This window comes from Gopherus flavomarginatus, chromosome 9 (genome assembly GCF_025201925.1).
Source record: "Gopherus flavomarginatus isolate rGopFla2 chromosome 9, rGopFla2.mat.asm, whole genome shotgun sequence".
In the NCBI taxonomy this organism is placed as follows: domain Eukaryota; kingdom Metazoa; phylum Chordata; order Testudines; family Testudinidae; genus Gopherus; species Gopherus flavomarginatus.
In genome coordinates, this window is record NC_066625.1 from 92,985,702 (window position 1) to 93,000,257 (window position 14,556).

Consider the following 14,556-nt stretch of genomic DNA (forward strand, 5'->3'; position numbering starts at 1 on the left):
TTCCTTCTGCGTGCCCACACAGAGCTGTTAAATGAAATCATCCAGTATTATGTATTGTGTATCCTTCTCTGTTTGCTGGAGATCTATACTGTGTGTGTGTGTGTGTGTGTGTGTGTGTGTGTGTGTGTACACACCTAGGGATAGTCACTTCTAGGACTCCCTTTTATGTGTGTGTAGTTGTTACTGATCTCTTGTGCAGTGGTTTAGAACTTCATGTAGGTGGACATTAGTTATGTTCATTGCCCTTTCTGTTGGAAGACCGTAAGAGACCTGTAAACAGCACACCGCAAAGTCTGCTCTAGAGCTGCATTGATAATTTTGTTTCATTGTCAGACTGCCTCTGAGAATTCAGAGAGAGAGAGGGATGTGTACGAAGAGCTGCTGACTCAAGCTGAAATTCAGGGCAATGTCAACAAAGTCAACAGTAAGTTTCCCACTGAACTGATAGGCCTGGATAAAGAGTATTCAGACTTGTGTGGCTCCTTTATTCCCCCTTCCATCCCTGTACTGTGAACTAATGAGTAGCTCTCCTTGCTGTATTTGTTCATAGTATTTCTCTATATTATGAATTCATCCTGTCCCCTTGTCCCTCCCCTGGCCCCTTAAAGTAGTGAAGGATCCCCATTAAACTCTGTGCCCAAGTATTACATACTATTTTCATCTCTTTTCTCTTGTTAACGTCCACCTGAGTCATTTTGAAGTCTGATTTGGAGACTTCCAGGCCAAACCATCAGTCAGTAGTGTTCAGGAAGAGATGCCTTTGAGGCCTCTGCTATAGAAGCCTAGTGATTGCTACATTTAGCTTTTGACCCTTACTTTACTTTCCTCTCTCCCTAGCACATTCAGCCCTATCAAAGATAGATCTGGCTTTGGAACAGGGAGATGCATTAGCATTATTTGAAGTTTTGACATCACCAGCCCTGGGACTCCGAGGATTACAACGAGAAAATTGTGACTGGTATCTCAAGCAGCTCTTGAGTGACAGGCAGCAGAAACAGGAGGTATGGAAAAGCATATGTAATATTTGTGAAAGTATTTATAATACCACAAACTATCATACATTAATTATGTGATGATCACAAAACTCCCATATGAGAGTTAATGTTACTTTGGAAATCTTTAAAAAGTATTTAAAAAATAAGCTTAATATTCCAATAGCATAACACATATGCAAGAGATACTGTGATTATGTACTTGATGGTATGGTATAAAGGCTTTATCAGCGTGAGTTTGAAACGGTGGCATTACTCATGAATGGTAAATGTCACAATTTAAAGGCTGATATTTCAGGGTCTTCAAGGGCTGAGAGTGAATCCTAGGGACCCACTACAATATTGGAGAACTCTTATATCCAGTAATTTAAAGTTTGCAGATTTCAAAGTAATCATATTTTTGTGTATGGAAAAGCAGTTCCTAGTCCAAGGCTGAATCTTGCTCATTCTGGATCTTGGACAGGTATGATTATTGAGGGAGAGAGTCCACCTTTGGGAGTATGGAAAGGAAGTATTTTTGTGACGGGTTTGAACCTGCTCAGGGTCTGGGACATTATTGTAGTGAACAGAGTGCATGATAAATGTATTTATTACATAGCTGTAACCTCAGCATAGGAGAAGAGTGCATATAAAATGTGCGTGTGTATATAATTATAATAATATGTATGTATACACTTAAATGTAAAATATAAATAAATACATAATGAATATATATGTATGTACATAATGTTTTATGCTCTTACTTTATTATGTTCAGTGCTCAAGTACTTTATTGTAAATACCTATGATACAGATAAGCATATAATATTTTTTCCTTATAGATAATTTAAAGATTATCTTCTTAGTTTAAGCCTAACTTTCAGTGAATTTTGCATGTATATTGTATATGAATGCTGTTTATAAAATGCATTCGTGTAGATTTCTAAACTTAGTAGGGTCTCAAGGTATACTAGTTTATGTAATATTTATATGCATATTATTACGGCGGACTGTAATGATGGAGGGAGGATTATTACTATGGTATATTTTTAATAATTTGTCTTTGACAAGGTCTAACATGGTAAAGAAGTAGGATACCAAGTACATTCAGAGCCAGGAATAAAGGCAACAATTCAGTTCATACAACAGAGAATAAAGCTCTGACATTTTTGAAGTCCATGAGCAGACAAACATTAAGAAAACAAAGATCATTACTACATTTCATAATTCTGGTTGAGTCCATTGGCGACCCTCCTAAAATTGTTGAACTGTAATAGGACTTATGGCGGGTCAACACATTTTTTTCTTGAAGATTGATTTATTCATAATGCTCTTCACTATAGCATGTGAGTGTCTCTTAGACATTAACTTATCCTCTGCCTTTGGGAGGCAGGAAAGTATTATCCTAATTTTACAGAGTAAGCACTGGGTGATTTCTTGTAGGCATCCCAGCAGAAGTAAACTTTGAGGAGGGATTTGAAGGAGGACAGGGTAGTAACCTTTCAGATCTGCTCATTGAAATCATGGAATTTCATGCATAAAGGAGCATTATGAAAGAAAGAGCAAGTAATATGTTTCTGGGAAGAGGAGACAAGTAGGCAATCAAGTCTGCCACCATTGGTGAAGTGGAGGGAGAGGAGCAGTGTTTTAAGAATGCGTGTCTTTGTGAGGGTGAGAGATATTTTCCCCCAGGATAATCTGTTCTTTTCCACTTGTCCCTTCCACATGGAACTCTTGTGGTTCAGGCTGTTGTGTCATGGAGAAGGTAGCTGGTTGCACAGAATTGTGCTCTAGATCCCAGGGGACTGTTGCTAGCTTTAATTCCAATAATGGGTTCACCATCCACAGCTGCTGCTGTTGGTGTTTTGGACTAACAGACCTGGATGGGCAGAGGGCTTGTTGACCTGTGAAAGGAGAGACTGCCTTGGCAGAGTTCGTTGTTCAGGGCCTCCAGGAGATTCTAGTGTTGAATAGCTTCCCAAAATTTATGAAAGAACCTCTTAGTGAAGTAAGTAGACACTTCTTTGCAGATATTGAAGGAAACAGAGGTTATGTCTACAGTGCAGAGACTGTACTAGCATAGCTATGTCAGAATAGCTATGCTGGCATAATTTCATAATGTGGATACAGCTACACGGATGGAACAGGTTTCTCCATTGGTGTAGGAACGTAACCTTCCTGAACAACACTAACTGCAGTGACGGAAGCATTCTTCCACTGACATAGCTCCATCTACACTGGAGTTAGGTTATCTTAGCTGTGTTGGTCAGGGGTGCATTTTTTTCTCACCCCTGACCAACGTAGTTATGTTGACCTAACTTTTAAGTGTAGACCAAGCCTGAGACTGCTCCGTATTCTTTCTGTCCTATGTCTGTCTCACAGCAGTCTTGTCTTGAGGAAGAAAAGGAAATGCTTCTTGTCACAGAGTGGGCTTGCCTTCTGAGGCAGTGGGCCTACCTGTTCCTAATGATCTGCCTTCTCACATGATGGGTTTTGAAACTTTCTGTACAAGAGAAGAGCCTGCTTAGCTTGGTAGGGGAAGAGACCTCCAAGAAAACTAGGATCAGTGAGAGACATGTAGAAGAGTTTTCCTGCTCCTGACAATAGAGCCAGATGGAGGCAAAGAGTGCTAGGAGGCTCTCTGAAATGGACCAAAGGAAAAAGAGACATGCACAAACACAAAGAGCCAAGGAAGGGGCTGTGGAAAAGGCCTACAAGCGGGTGGAGGTAAAAGGTGGTTGAGGGAGTTTAAGCAAGGGGTCTGAGAAGGTGAACCATTTTAGTTCAGAAAAGGGCAACTAAAATGATTAGAGATTTGGAACTGGTCCCATGTAAGGAGAGATTAAAGAGGCTGGGACTTTTCAGCTTGGAAAAGAGGAGACTAAGGGGGGATATGATAGAGGTCTATGAAATCATGAGTGGTGTGGAGAAAGTGAACAAGGAAAATTATTTACTTGTTCCCATAATATGAGAACTAGAGGCCACCAAATGAAATTAATGGGCAGTAGGTTTAAAACAAATAAAAGGAAGTAGTTCTTCACATAGCACACACTCAGCTTGTGAAACTCTTTGCCTGAGGAGGTTGTGAAGAGTAGGGCTGTAACAGCATTTAAAAGAGAACTAGATAAATTCATGGAGGTTAAGTCCATGAATGGCTATTAGCTAGGATGGGTAAGGAATGGTGTCCCTAGTCTCTGTTTTTTCCCCTCACTGCTCTGCCAGCAGCACTCTTTTTTTTTTTTTTTTTTTTTTTTTTAATTTTCCCCTCTCTTGCTGCTCCGCCGACAGCACTTGGCTTCCCCCCCTCAGCCCCCTTCGCTGCTTCCATATGTCCCGATATTTTCTCCCTCTCATCTAGTCACCCTACCCGCACTTGGGATGGAGGGGACCTTAAGGCCAGTTCTGCGAGGGGAAAGGGGCTTGGGTCAGCTCTGCATGGGGAATGGGGCTCAAATAAGCCCCATGCAGTGTCCTGTTTTCTCATTGGGAGCTATAGTCACCCTAGATATAATCAAAGAAAGAGAACTATTTCTGAAAGCTTCTGTCTGGAATTAATTATTCCCATTTGCAAAAATGGGGAATCTGAGAAATTAAAGGACTTGCCAAAGGCTTCACAGCAAGTTAATGGCGAAGATCCAGATGGAGACTTACCTGGCTCTTAGCCCCATGTTCAATTTTCTAGACCTACCTGGCACCTACAGTCTCATAGAAGGCATCAGACTTAAGCCAGCCTTGTCTCTTTCACCACATGCACTGTAAGTATCTGGTTTGTTATTTCTCTCTCCTACATCTGTAGAATTCTGACTGTTTGCAGAGGATTGTGCATGGGTAGAATTTCACAGGGAGAAGCTGTTGTTTGTGGTGGTGTTGTGTTTGAATAAAGTCACAAGAGGGTCAACATTTTTTTTCCTTGTGTGTGATTTATTTTTCTACAGGCTGGCTTGGCAGGCCCCCTGCAGAAGGAGGAGTTGCAGTCTGGGGTGGACGCTGCTAACAGTGCTGCACAACAGTACCAGCGAAGTAAGGAGCCTTTCAGCAGAGTTTATAGCTGAGTAATTGGTGGAGGTGATCAGAGGGTTGAGGCAATGTATCATTTATACCCTTGTTGGAACATCAGCTCTTGTGGTTCTTTGTGACTTCCCTGTAAACAGCTCAGGGCTAGTGAGAAGCTTGCAGAAGGCCAGCATCTGTGATTCTTTTCAGTCTCCCCAGAATAGCGCTTATAACCCAGGTTATAATATAGGTTATTCTTTAACCTATACATTTTAAAAATACACTTGGGAGACTTGTGTCCACAGTAGGTGACTTCTGTACTTCAAAGCATATACCTATCTCTGGGTCCTGGGTTTGTAAAGGAAATCCTGGTAGCTCCATGGGGCACAATCAGAAGTTACCTGGTGATCCTTATTGTGGATGCAATAACTGTGGTTCCTTGCAACTCTGGCCGCTTTCAAGTATCAGATTAGGAGACAATTAATTGCAGGTGTAAACCCTAATTCTCTAAAGAGATGTTGCCCTTCTGAAAATTTACTCTGAAACTAGGTTAGTTTATTTTATTTTCCTGATACAAAGGCTGTTGCTGGAATTGACTGATATAAGATGATTGAAAACTACCTTAGAATAATGGATTTCAAGGTCAGAAGAGACCACTGAGATCTGTCTGACCTCCTGCATAACGCAGGCCAGATAATTTCACCCAGTAATTCACGCAGTGGAGGGAATGTATTCTTGCCATCTCACTTAGGTTTCCTCATGTGTGACATTTCACCTAGAGTGCCCACAGACCAAAAGCCCTTTCCACAGTGGGTTGGTAAAAATGCCCTTATAACAGAGGTACAAGCTCTCTGCCCTCCTAACCTCTTGTGCCTTCTTTCCCTTTAATCTCCAGGGCTGGGAGCAGTGGCAAGGATTAATTCTGCAATCCAAATTGGTATTGCAGAGAAGACTGTGGCAGAACTTTTGAATCCAGAGGCTCAATTACCACAGGTTTATCCATTTGCAGCAGATCTTTACCAGAGGGAGCTGGCAACTCTGCAGCAACAGAGCCCTGAAGTAAGTAATAGATTCTGTTCTTGGAAAACAATCTGACGATTCCCAGCGGTATCGATCATGCTTAGCTCTTCATTCCACACCTCCTCCAGAATGTAGCTGTTTTGTGAATTCTTGAAACTATGTTGCAGTCAAAAGTTTGTGTAATTTACTATTTAATTGATGAATTAAACAATAATAAATCACTGGGATCACCCAAGCGTACTGAAGGAATTCAGATATGAACTTGCAGATCTTCTAACTGTGGTATGTACTCTAACTCTTAAGTCAGCTGCTGTACTAGATGACTGGAGAATAGCTATTGTGATGCCAATTTTTACAACAGGCTTCAGAGGCGATCCTAGCGGTTACAGGACAGTAAGACTAACTTCAGTATCAGACAGATTGGTTGAAACTACAGTAAAGAACAGAATATCAGACACATAGATGAACATGATATGTTGGGGAAGAGTCAACATTACTTTTTTTAAAGGAAATCGTGCCTCACTGATCTATTAGCATTCTTTGAAGGTGTTAACAAACATATGGACAAGAGTGAGCCAATGTACTTGAAGTTTCAGAAAGCTTTGATGTGAACCCTTGCTAAAGGCTCTTAAGTAAAGTAAGCAGTCATGAGATGAGAGGGAAAGGCTTCTCATGGATCAATAATTGGTTAAAACACATGAAACAAAGGGTAAGAATAAATGGTCAGTTTTCATACTGGAGAGAAGTAAATACTGGGGCCTCCCAAGGATCTGTAGTGGGACCAGTGCTGTTAAACTTACTCATAACTGATCTGGAAAAAGGAGTGAATAGTGAGGTGGCAAAGTTTACAGATGATACAAAATTACTCAATGTAGTTAAGTCCAAAGCTGACTGTAAAGGCTCTTCCAAAACTGGGTGATTGGGCAACAAAATGGCAGATGAAATTCAGTGTTGATAAATGCAAAGTAATGCACGTTGGAAAACATAATCCCAATTATATATGTGAAATGATGGGGTCTAAATTAGTTATTACTGCTCAAGAAAGACATCCTGAAGTCACTGTGGATAGTTCTCTGAAAACATCTGTTCTTCGAGTGATGGTCCCTATATGGATTCCAAATATGGGTGTGCGTGTGCGCCATGTGCTGGAGCTGGAACAGTTTTGTAGTAGTGTCCATTGATCCACTCGTGCGTCATCCATGTGCTCCCATCTGAGGCTATAAGAGGCTGTGTGGGTCAATGCCACTCCATTTCCCTCTTACCACTGCACTCTACCGTCGGCTCCGCTCCTACCAGACCCATCCTCTGAATCCAGGTGCTCCTCAGAGCCAGATCCCTCCTTTTCACCTACCCAATCTTGGAGCCCGAATCCTAGGAGCTGACCACCCTATCCTCCAGCATATGACACTACTGGTGAGCTATGGTTCAGCTATCCCAGGAGCACATAGGCTTGGCCCTGCTGGCCTCCCTGGGACCTGTACCAGGACCACAGGGTTCTGCCATGGCATCTTACCAATTATTGCCTGCCCATTTTGTACCATCCTCTGTTTTCAAAGAACCTGAGAAAGACACATTGTAGCCGGGACCACCTGTCCTTCCTGGAGCCTCATCATTGCCAGATGAAGTTCTGAGTACACCTTTCCTCTCCCCTCTTGACAACCAGAAGCAGTACCAAAACCTGCTTAAGCAAGTGGCTGCAGTCTTCAGCCTCACAGTGGAACAGGTCCAAGGACCCACAAAACCAGCTCCTGGATATTCTGCAACTGCCAGGACCCTTCTTGGCTGCATTCCCCATCCATGAGGCCATCCTGCAACCAGTGCAGTTGGTCAGGCATACACCAGCCTCCTGTACCCCTACTCCTGTGCATGCAGAGAGGCCATACTTTGTCCCATCTAAGGGCATGGACTTCTTTTTCACCCACTTACCACCCAACTTGCTGGTAGATCACGTGACGACCAAACGTACTCGCCAACAACACCTCAAGTCCACTCCTCTGGACAGGGTGGCAAGAAAGCTGGACCTTTTGGTAGAAAAGTCTACTCTTCTATGGGACTCCAGTTCCATATCGCCAGCTACCAGGCCCTGTTGGCGAAATACTACTTTCTCAGCTACTCCAAGTTCTTGAAGATTCAGGCTTTTCTACTGCCAGACAAGAAACAAGACTTCCAGACGCTGCTGGATGAAGGGAAACTTATCACCAAGGTGAGTCTCCAGGCAGTCATGGATCCCTTCAACACCATATCACACTCACTGGCGACAGGCGTCGTACTTCAATGAGACTCCTGGATACAATAGTCTGGGTTCCCTAAGAAGGTCCATACCCATCTTGAGTATCTCCCCTTTGACAACCAAAAGCTTTTCAGTGACAAAACAGATGAATCCCTCCAGTCCCTCAAGGATTCTTATGCCAAATGCTACACTCTCACATATCCTTGCCCTTTGGAGTCATGGCTCACTCCACAGAGGCGCACGCCACGAAATTGGCCTGCCTAAAGGATGAACCCTGGTAGGACATTGGCCGGCCATGTGGCACCCTGTCCAGATCTTTACTGCTCACTGTGCCATCACCCCAGCAGTGGAACTGTCCTACAGACTAACTTCTCGTGAGTCCTCACACCCACTTCCATGCTGAGCACTGCTTGCCTAAGTATCCACATTTGGAATCCATATAGGGACCATCACTCGAAGAAGAAGAGGAGTTTACTTACCTATAACTGGAGGTTCTTCGAGATTTGGAATCCAAATCCTGTGCTCGGTCCCCTCTGCTGTGGACATTGCTTAGTGGTTAGAGGGATGTGGGAGCGGCATCGACCCACATGGCCTCTTATAGCATCAGATGCATACACAAGGACGATGCATGTGTGGGTCAAAGAGCGCTACTACAAAACTGTTCTGGCCCAGCGCAAGGCATGCATGTGCATCCACGTTTAGAATCCAAACAGGGACTGCACATCAAAGAACCTGCAATTACAGGAAAGTAATCTTCTACTCAGTGTGCAACGACAGTCAAAAAGGTAATCAAATGTTACGAACCATTAGGAAAAGGATAGATAATGTGAGAGTCAGTGTAATGCCACTGTATAAATCCATGGTACCCCAGTACCTAAAATAGTGCATGTAGTTCTGGTGATTTCATCTAAAAAAGATGTATTAGAAATGGAAAATATATGGAGAATGGCAACAAAAATGATTTAGGGGTATAGAACAGCTTCCATATGAGGAGAAATTAAGAAGACTGGGACTGGTCAACTTTGAAAAGAGACAACTAAGAGGGCTTAAGTCTATAAAATCATGAACAGTGTGGAGATAGTGAATAAAGAAATGTTATTTACCCCTTCAGATAACACATGAACCAGGAGTCACCTAATAAAATTATTAGGCAGCAGGTTTAAAACAAACAAAAGGAAGTACTTCTTCACGCAAAGCGCATTAAACCTGTGGAACTCATTGCCAGGGGATTTTGTGAAGGCCAAAGATATAACTGGGTTCAAGAAAGAATTAGAGAAGTTTATGGAGGATAGGTCCATCAGTGGCTATTAGCTAAGATGGTTAGGGACGCAGCCCCATGCTCTGGGTGTCCCTAAGCCTCTGACTGCCAGATGCTGGTATTGGATGACAGGAGATGGATTACTTGATGATTGCCCAGTTCTGTTCATTCCTTTTGAAGCATCTGGCATTGGCCACTGTCAGAAGACAGAATACTGGGCTAGATGGACCATTGATCTGACCCAAAATGATTGTTCTTATGTTTTTAATCTGTAAATCAGGGATGTATTCTCTGAGCTGCATGGAGCTGTGGATTCAAATTTTTTACATCACTTGCTCTGCCTACTTGGTTTCACTTGTGATTCTTTTACTCTTCCTTGTACCACATACTTCTTCCTGTAGTTTACGGTTGCTGTGTTGTTTCCTTGACATCCTCATTTACTCACTCACTGCAGTTACTGTAACTACTGCCACATTCTATCCACCTCACATGGCATAAATTTGTGAAAGATGTGTGATCCTCATTGACCTCTTTGCGTGCAGGGTAACCTCACCCATCCAGAGCTGTCAGTTGCAGTGGAGATGCTGTCGTCTGTGGCTCTGATTAACAGGGCTTTGGATTCAGGGGATGTGAACACAATTTGGAAACAGCTGAGCAGTCCAGTCACAGGGCTCACTAACATTGAAGATGAGAACTCCCAGAGGTGGGTACATGTGACAGATGGGTGTGGCCTCTCTCCGTGCACCCAGTATTCCCTATGTTATTACTATTATTATTATTCTCCTGATATTTCATTTTTTTTCTTTTACCCTTTAATGTTCTCTTTCCCCAAATTGTTAATCATGACATTTAGTCGCTGGTGCCCTTTTTGCCTGGTCCCATGAGCTTGCTGTCTTGCACACTGTATCTTATGCTACCCCTTCATATTAATCATACTCATGTACAGTCTCTTGAAGTCTCTTCCCAGACTTCACATTAGTGCTGTATTTAGGATCTTTTATGCTGTTGCTGATGCCACCCCCCCTTTCACATGAAGTCCATGCTCAGTCTTCACACTGGTCTTGGACTCATTGTCTTGCATGCAGTCTCTGTGGCGCCCTGCCAGTTGCATTGATCTAGGTTCTTGTGAGCTGCCTTTGGTATGTCTCCCCTTCCCCTTTTTGCATTTGTTCCAGGTTTATCCTGCATGCTGTTTCTGTCACCACTTCCCTTGCATGTTAGTTCTGGACACTGTCATTGGGCTCACGAGCTAAATTGCCCTCTTAGGCCCACATGATGTCTCTTATTGTTTCTCTTGTGTATGGCAGATATATCGATGATTTGATGAAGCTGAAAGCTCAGGCACGTACAGGAGGGAATGAGTTTATCACATGGAATGATATCCAGTCATGTGTGGACCGTGTGAACATAGTGGTGCATGAGGAGCATGAGAGTAAGTGCTTCCAATTCATTCCTACTAGAATGACTTGGATTCTAAGAAATGCCAAAACCAGATTCACATTCACTGGGATGGGGGTAGCATTATTAACAAGGAGGTAGCTGGAGGTCTAGCTGGCACATGGTGAGAGACCCTGGCAGTTGGTGTCTTTCTAGCATTAGGAGATGCCTATATGGTGCACATAAAAAGAGCTCATTTTATCTGTGAGTAAAGTCAGTGCTCTCTGATAATGAAGTGTTAACAGCATGACTGCTGACGAAGAGAGCAAGTATAGGCATTTCCATATACCATAGTGTCAGATGCAACATCTTTACCTAGATAGACAGATAAAGTTCTGGGACCAGACTCTACAATGTGATGGGATGTGAGCATAGGTTTACCTTTCAGTCTTTGATCCAGTTTTGTTGTAGGCCTATTCAGTATGTCTTTACTTCTTGGGGCAAGTACTAGACATGCTAAATAGGTTCTCATGTTCTTAGGAAAATTGACAGGGGGCAGAGGGAAGCAGAAATGCTTCCTGGTAACTCCTTGTTAATAGCACTAGTTAGAGCCATCCAAACTGTCCAAACGGACTCCTTTACACCTCTGTTGAAGACATTCAATCCTGACTTGCAGCCTGTGAGGGGGAATGCATATCTCACTCTGGGCCTGAAGGGATTAATCTCACACTGTGGGTGGAGGAAGTCTCACCCCTCAGACTTCTAGGTGGCATGCTCCAAATGTTATGCTAGTATAAAAGGGAGCAGCCTGACTCAGTCTGAGTTGGCTTCCGGAGAGGAAGGACCTTTGGTGGAGGCTCCCCCTGAAGAGCTATCACTGCCCTTCCCTGTGGGAGCTGGAGATCTGTGGCCATCAAAGTCCAAGGGAATTACCTTCCCAGAGGAGCCCAGAGACCCTGATGCCCCAGGGACTGCAGCTTCAGGAAGTGCGGTAGGAAGTGAGGGAGGGTGAGAGAGAGTGGTATCTCTCATCTGTATGAGATCAGCATCTTTTGGTGGGATTCCCTGCTGACCTAGTGATGAACCACACCACCCTGTTAGGGCCCTGGGTCAGGGTCTGGTGGAGTTGGGTGGGCTTGGGCTGCCACTCCCCCCCCCGGTGATGGCCCCCCCTAGGTACTGCCTCTAGAGCGCACTATCCTGTGTCTGAGAGCTGCCATTTTAACTCTGGCTGCTCGGCCACGATACTGACTCTGGCCGCCAGACCACGATGCCCCATACCTGAGGGCTGCCACTTAGACCCTGCCCCTTGAATCTCATTGTGGCAAGATCCGAGACAATCTGGTAGACAACTGTAGTACTAGCACACCCCCCTGCCCACCCCAACAAGGGATGGGGTGTGCATACACTACCACACAGCCCTTGCTGCTGCTCCAGTTCTGGCACCTTCCCTCTCTCTCCTCCCCTCTTCTCCCCCCCTCCCCCCGCCAGTTCTGTGATTGCATCTCACCACTTATTCCAATCGTAGGCTCCCCGTATACATAGTTGTGTTGAGGCCATTTTGATCCTGATCTTAAAACACTAAGAGAACATGCTGTTTCCTGGCTCGTGGACTAGGCGTTCTTTTCCTTTCTCTAAAATTTGTTCCATTACAAATGTACCTTAGGACTCTGAGCATTCCAGAAGTATATAATAAAGATTAATCAGTTTACTGGGTATGGGGGAGCTGCTAGGGAGGAGGAGGGGCTGGACTGGATCTCTTGTTAGCCAAGTCATGGAAATAACTTTGGCCACATAATGATTCTAGGTAAGTTCTGAGCCACTCTTGAGCAGAGACTGAAAATGATGTTAAACTATGCTGTGCTATGCTGCAAGAGTGTTTTTTGATGTGAACAAATGAAGTCTTGTAGAAGAGATGCTGAACTCATTTCTTGTTACCCAAGCTAGAGTCTAAACTTAGGTCACTGGTAGGAGTATAGGCACAGATGTGGTGTAGTTAATTCTGTGCTGTAGATTGATACTTTAGACACTCACTGATGTGGGTGGTGGTACCCATTTTGAGACACACAGGACATGATTTTCAAGGGATTAAGCACACCCACTGTTATCAGCTGAAGTTGTAAATTTTGCATGCTCAACACCTCTGAAAATTAGATCTGAGATATCTCAAGTTAAGTACACAGTTCTTTGAATGCTTGATCATGTCCATTCCATGTCAGGTGTGTGTGCTCACCACCTGCACTGGTGCCGAAAACTTTTCCCCCAGTGGTATCTGTAGGGCTGGCTCTGGCGCCCTCTGCAGTGGCGTGCGTATGCACCAGCATAAGAGGTGCTGCCCTCTCTCCTCTTCAGTTCCTGTTTACCTCTGGTAATGGTGTTGGAACATCTTCTTGCTTCGGCAAGCAATCATACCAGTGATTTATCTTTGAAAACTCATGGTGATCAGGGGAGGTCCCGGATGACTGGAAAAAGGCTAATGTAAAAAAGGGAAGGAGGAGGATCCGGGGAACTACAGGCCAGTCAGCCTCACCTCAGTCCCTGGAAAAATCATGGAGCAGGTCCTCAAGGAATCAATTCTGAAGCACTTAGAGGAGAGGAAAGTGATCAGGAACAGTCAGCATGGATTCACTAAGGGCAAGTCATGCCTGACTAATTTAATTGCCTTCTATGAGGCGATAACTGGGTCTGTGGATGAGAGGAAAGCAGTGGATGTGTTTTGACTTTAGCAAAGCTTTTGATATGGTCTCCCCCAGTATTCTTGCTGGCAAGTTAAAGAAGTATGGGTTGGATGAATGGACTATAAGGTAGATAGAAAGCTGGCTAGATTGTTGGGCTCAACAGGTAGTGATCAATGGCTCCATGTCTAGTTGGCAGCTGGTATCAAGCAAAGTGCCCCAAGGGTTGATCCTGGAGCCGGTTTTGTTCCATATTTTCATCAATGATCTGGAGGATGGCGTGGACTGCACTCTCAGCAAGTTTGCAGATGACACTAAACTGGAAGGAGTGGTAGATGTGCTGGAGGGTAGGGATAGGATACAGAGGGACCTAGACAAATTAGAGGATTGGGCCAAAAGAAATTTGATGAGATTCAACAAGGACAAATGCAGAGTCCTGCACTTAGAACAGAAGAATCCCATGCACTGCTACAGACCAGGGACTGAATGGCTAGGCAGCAGTTCTGCAGAAAAGAACCTAGGGGTGACAGTGGGCGAGAAGCTGGATATGAGTCAACAGTGTGCCCTTGTTGCCAAGAAGGTTAAAGGCATTTGGAGCTGTATAAGTAGGGGCATTGCCAGCAGATCAAGAGACATGATCATTCCCCTCTATTCGACATTGGTGAGGCCTCATCTGGAGTACTGTGTCCACTTTTGGGCCCCACACTACAAGAAGGATGTGGAAAAATTGGAAAGAGTCCAGCGGAGGGCAACAAAAATGATTGAGGGCTGGAGCACATGACTTATGAGGAGAGGCTGAGGGAACTGGGATTGTTTAGTCTGCAGAAGAGAAGACTGAGGGGGGATTTGATAACTGCTTTAAACTACCTGACGGGGGTTCCAAAGAGGATGGATCTAGTCTGTTCTCAGTGGTAGCAGATGACAGAACATGGAGTAATGGTCTCAGGTTGCAGTGGGGAAGGTTTAGGTTGGATATTAGGAAAAACTTTTTCACTAGGAGGTGGTGAAGCACTGGAATGGGTTACCTCGGGA

At 44.1% G+C, this 14,556-nt stretch overlaps 1 protein-coding gene across 2 annotated transcripts in view; it reads left to right on the top strand.

The window, feature by feature from the left end:
• Window positions 1-14,556, top strand: part of IQGAP1 (IQ motif containing GTPase activating protein 1) — a 178,745-nt gene that overhangs the window by 43,617 nt on the left and 120,572 nt on the right. For both annotated transcript variants that reach the window (XM_050967187.1, XM_050967188.1), the window contains exons 9-14: window positions 334-424; window positions 838-1,001; window positions 4,907-4,991; window positions 5,860-6,023; window positions 10,015-10,175; window positions 10,780-10,904. In XM_050967187.1, coding sequence (XP_050823144.1) covers window positions 334-424; window positions 838-1,001; window positions 4,907-4,991; window positions 5,860-6,023; window positions 10,015-10,175; window positions 10,780-10,904 — 790 coding nt within the window. The remainder of the gene's footprint in view (window positions 1-333; window positions 425-837; window positions 1,002-4,906; window positions 4,992-5,859; window positions 6,024-10,014; window positions 10,176-10,779; window positions 10,905-14,556) is intronic.